This window comes from Asparagus officinalis, chromosome 3 (genome assembly GCF_001876935.1).
Source record: "Asparagus officinalis chromosome 3, Aspof.V1, whole genome shotgun sequence".
In the NCBI taxonomy this organism is placed as follows: Eukaryota; Viridiplantae; Streptophyta; class Magnoliopsida; order Asparagales; family Asparagaceae; genus Asparagus; species Asparagus officinalis.
The window spans coordinates 60790718-60794142 of record NC_033796.1 but is presented as its reverse complement, the minus strand read 5'-3'; the positions used below and the strand labels follow the sequence as shown (position 1 = coordinate 60794142).

Below are 3425 nucleotides of genomic sequence, written 5' to 3'. Positions count from 1 at the left end.
CAGAGTAAACAAATGAGTTTCAATAGAGATGATAAGTTTTACTTGTCAAATTAACTCACCACTCAAATCAAGCAAGTTGAGAGTTACAGAGCAGTTTCCGATACTCCTAACCATTGTAATAGCAGACCACACTTTCTGGTGATCATCACGGGTCAGAGTAAACAAATGAGTTTCAATAGAGATGATAAGTTTTACTTGTCAAATTAACTCACCACTCAAATCAAGCAAGTTGAGAGTTACAGAGCAGTTTCCGATACTCCTAACCATTGTAATAGCAGACCACACTTTCTGGTGATCATCACGGGTGACTCTGATGATGCATAGCTTCGATATAGGATTCACATATTTAACTGCACGAGAACAACCAAGTTACTGTTCAGATTTGAAGATAAACAATCGAAAAAAGGGGAAAAGGAAGGGGTAGATTACTTGCCTTGGAAGGATCCTAGTGACATAGCAAGACCGCATTCTCCAAAGTTCAATAGAATACTATCTTTGATCACTTTTGAAAGATTACCTTCCGTAATAATAATTGGATCCTTACCACTCGAATCTTTGGAATCAATCATCACTTCAAACACCATATATCGATTTTTAAATTGAACCATGTTGATTTGAGTGGGGAAAGATGCGAATTTGAAAGATGTGCTCACAAAATAAAATCGTTGCCTCTTCAAGCTGTCTAGTTTGAAGTCAATAGTTCAAGGATCTGGGGTTAAGACCGATCTGCAACACCTAAAATTAGACAAAAGTAAGAAATGCTACATAATCACTGATCATACCACACCATTACTAGGAATGAAGGGGCTGCATGTTTTATGGATTGAATCTCCAGTGATTGTGATGCATGTAAGGCTATGTTTGGATTTTTGGGACCTTTTTTTGTCCCGGGGTTATTTCAACTCACTTTAATCCTTGGATATAATGACCCAACAGACTGTAGTGAGTTAACCTGAATAATTTGTTTAAATAATTTGTTTAATAATTTGTTTGGTAAAGAATGTTACTAAGTGTAGTAACCAAGGTTTTAAATATCGGATATCGGGGAAATATCGGATGGTCAAAATTCATATCGAATTGCGGATATCGGGGAAATATCGGGGATATGTGGTAAATATCGGAATGTCATAATGAATATTTGCATACATAGTATAATGCATTAAAATGTAATCTCAACATATGTAATGAAATTTAAACATACAAAATATGAATAATATATGTTTAGGATCACTAATCAACCTTCTAAAACAAACAAAAGTACAAAGCAACGTTGCAACATTCGATCTGCTTTTTTTAGGACAAAATGTCATTTGATATAATGGGGAAATCTTGATATCTCGCCAAAAAATTCCAAACACGGTATATTATTTTGCAACAAGCTATATAAATATATATATATTGGTCTACATATCAGCTAATATATTGGCCATACCGGGGATTTATCACTCAAAATAGTCAAAAAGCGATAAAGGATATTTAAAGACCATATCGGTTGCGGCAAGCCCTGTAAAAGGATATATCGAGGGATATATCGGGCCATGTCGGGAATATTTAAAACAATGGTAGTAACCCTATACAAAATTTAAGAATCCTATTTTTGTCTTAAGAAACTTCAAGGAGAATAAAACATCAAAACTAGCAATAGAAACTTCATGCAAACGACAATATTAACAGGGAGTTTTATGTAAATTGTCCCCATCCTATTACTGCAAGGAGAATAAATCAGACAATTAAAAAAATCATCAAAACTACTCCTCAGAAGATTCTGCGACCTAAAGACCTTTGTCGGAAGTTGAATTAGGGTGAAAAAGAAAAGGAAAAGAAAGAAAAACAAGGATTATCAAACTAGCACCCAATCTAAATCCAAGGCATAATTCTTCCCCCTTTAGTTTTACTTTTGATTACGAAGACTTGATAAAACATGAATGATGAACTGAGACTAATTAGCATTATTGAGAATTCTGCAGTTGGAATTTTGTGGGTTTTTTTGGAGGGGGGTTGGGGTTGTTTGGGGGGGGGACCTACAACTGACGGACCTCATCGCTGGTGGCTTCCATTCTCCGACTGTTCCCTGCCGTCATGTGGTCGTCTGCGAGCGAGGAGGTCTAACAGAACCTATAACGCTGAGCAGCAAAATATTAAAAAAATAAAAAATAAAAGAAAAGAAAAGAGAGTGGAGGAGGAAGAAGAAGAAACCCTACAGTGAAGGGGAAAAAGATAGATAAAGAAATTTAGAAATTTAGAAAATTTAGAAAATTCCATACTCAAAATGTTGTTCGTTCGCAATTAAAAAGGCATTTGCATGAAGGATATAAACCAATCCAATTTTTGTTCAATTGCACATCAATTATGTTGCTGATATCTAACTAAAACTAAAAATATTTGTTAAAATCACTATGATTTTTGGAAATCACATTTAATGCATCTATCCTATGTGGCAACCCCAAATCGTTAGTATGAAATTTGTCATTCAAACAGTGTATTTGATAAAAATCTACGATTTTAAACTTGTGGATCACTTCTTCAATGCAAAGTTGAAATCCATACCAAATGCATGAAAACAAACAACACCAAAGACTCAAAAGAAAATGCACCAAGTTTTGAAATGTCGTGAAGACATTTGAAGTTAGATTTACCAATCATCACAAGATATACCTTTGGTGGTATTTGGCACAAGTAGTTTTATAGGTTAGATACTAAATAAAAGTGGTTTCAATAAGACAACAAGTGTTATTAGAGGTATGGTATAGACTGCCTACAATAGAGAGATTAATAATCACCTCTCTATTGTTATGTCTATGTCAACATGCATGGGAAATTTGGGTCCTCTTGATTTTTCTTCTAGGAATTTGAGTTCAAATTACTTAACTCGTAATCATTCATCATTTTAATAACTATTATGGGTTAACAAATATAACTAACTTCATTTATTTTGTGTTTTTGTCTATGTGTTAGTTCTCTCTATGAATATAACTATCTTTTAGGAATTAAATGATCAATTTTCTATTGAACCACTGCTGCTACTACCTCGGTTTACTAATGTTTTGTTTATGCGGATGATGTAGTTGAAGTCTAGTGAGCAATAACATTGTTCTTTCCATTATCAATTCCTTTGCATTCTGAGGCGGGTAGAAATTAAAATATAGTTTGGTTCAGAGTAGGCACATGTTGAACTTGTAATTGGATCTTGTGTCATGCCTTTCTTCAATTATCAGTAACAAGCTTAATTATTCCAAGATCACATGTTGTAAGGTGGATAGGGCTAGGGACACTAAAGAGTCAATAATTTAGCAACATGTCCATAACAAAGGACTAGGTTCTCTTCTTTAATTACATGTTTACAAGTACATGAACAAAGAGAAAGGAGACAAGAACAATGCCCTAAAATGTTGATTAAGTGGCCGCATAAGTAGCAGCTCAAACGA

General features: G+C 34.3%; 1 protein-coding gene across 4 annotated transcripts in view; it reads right to left on the bottom strand.

Annotated features, from left to right (window-relative positions):
- LOC109834219 (probable ribonuclease P/MRP protein subunit POP5) overlaps positions 1-3425 on the bottom strand; it is a 9265-nt gene that overhangs the window by 4729 nt on the left and 1111 nt on the right. The window contains exons 2-5 of one of the 4 annotated variants that reach the window (XM_020402195.1): positions 2037-2123; positions 434-735; positions 281-350; positions 60-127 (exon numbers count right to left, since the gene is read on the bottom strand). In XM_020402195.1, the coding sequence (XP_020257784.1) occupies positions 60-127; positions 281-350; positions 434-608 (313 nt within the window). In that variant the 5' untranslated portion in view covers positions 609-735; positions 2037-2123. Of the gene's footprint in view, positions 1-59; positions 128-212; positions 351-433; positions 736-2036; positions 2124-3425 lie in introns of all 4 variants that reach the window. The other 3 variants (XM_020402193.1, XM_020402196.1, XM_020402194.1) reach the window with 3 other exon arrangements.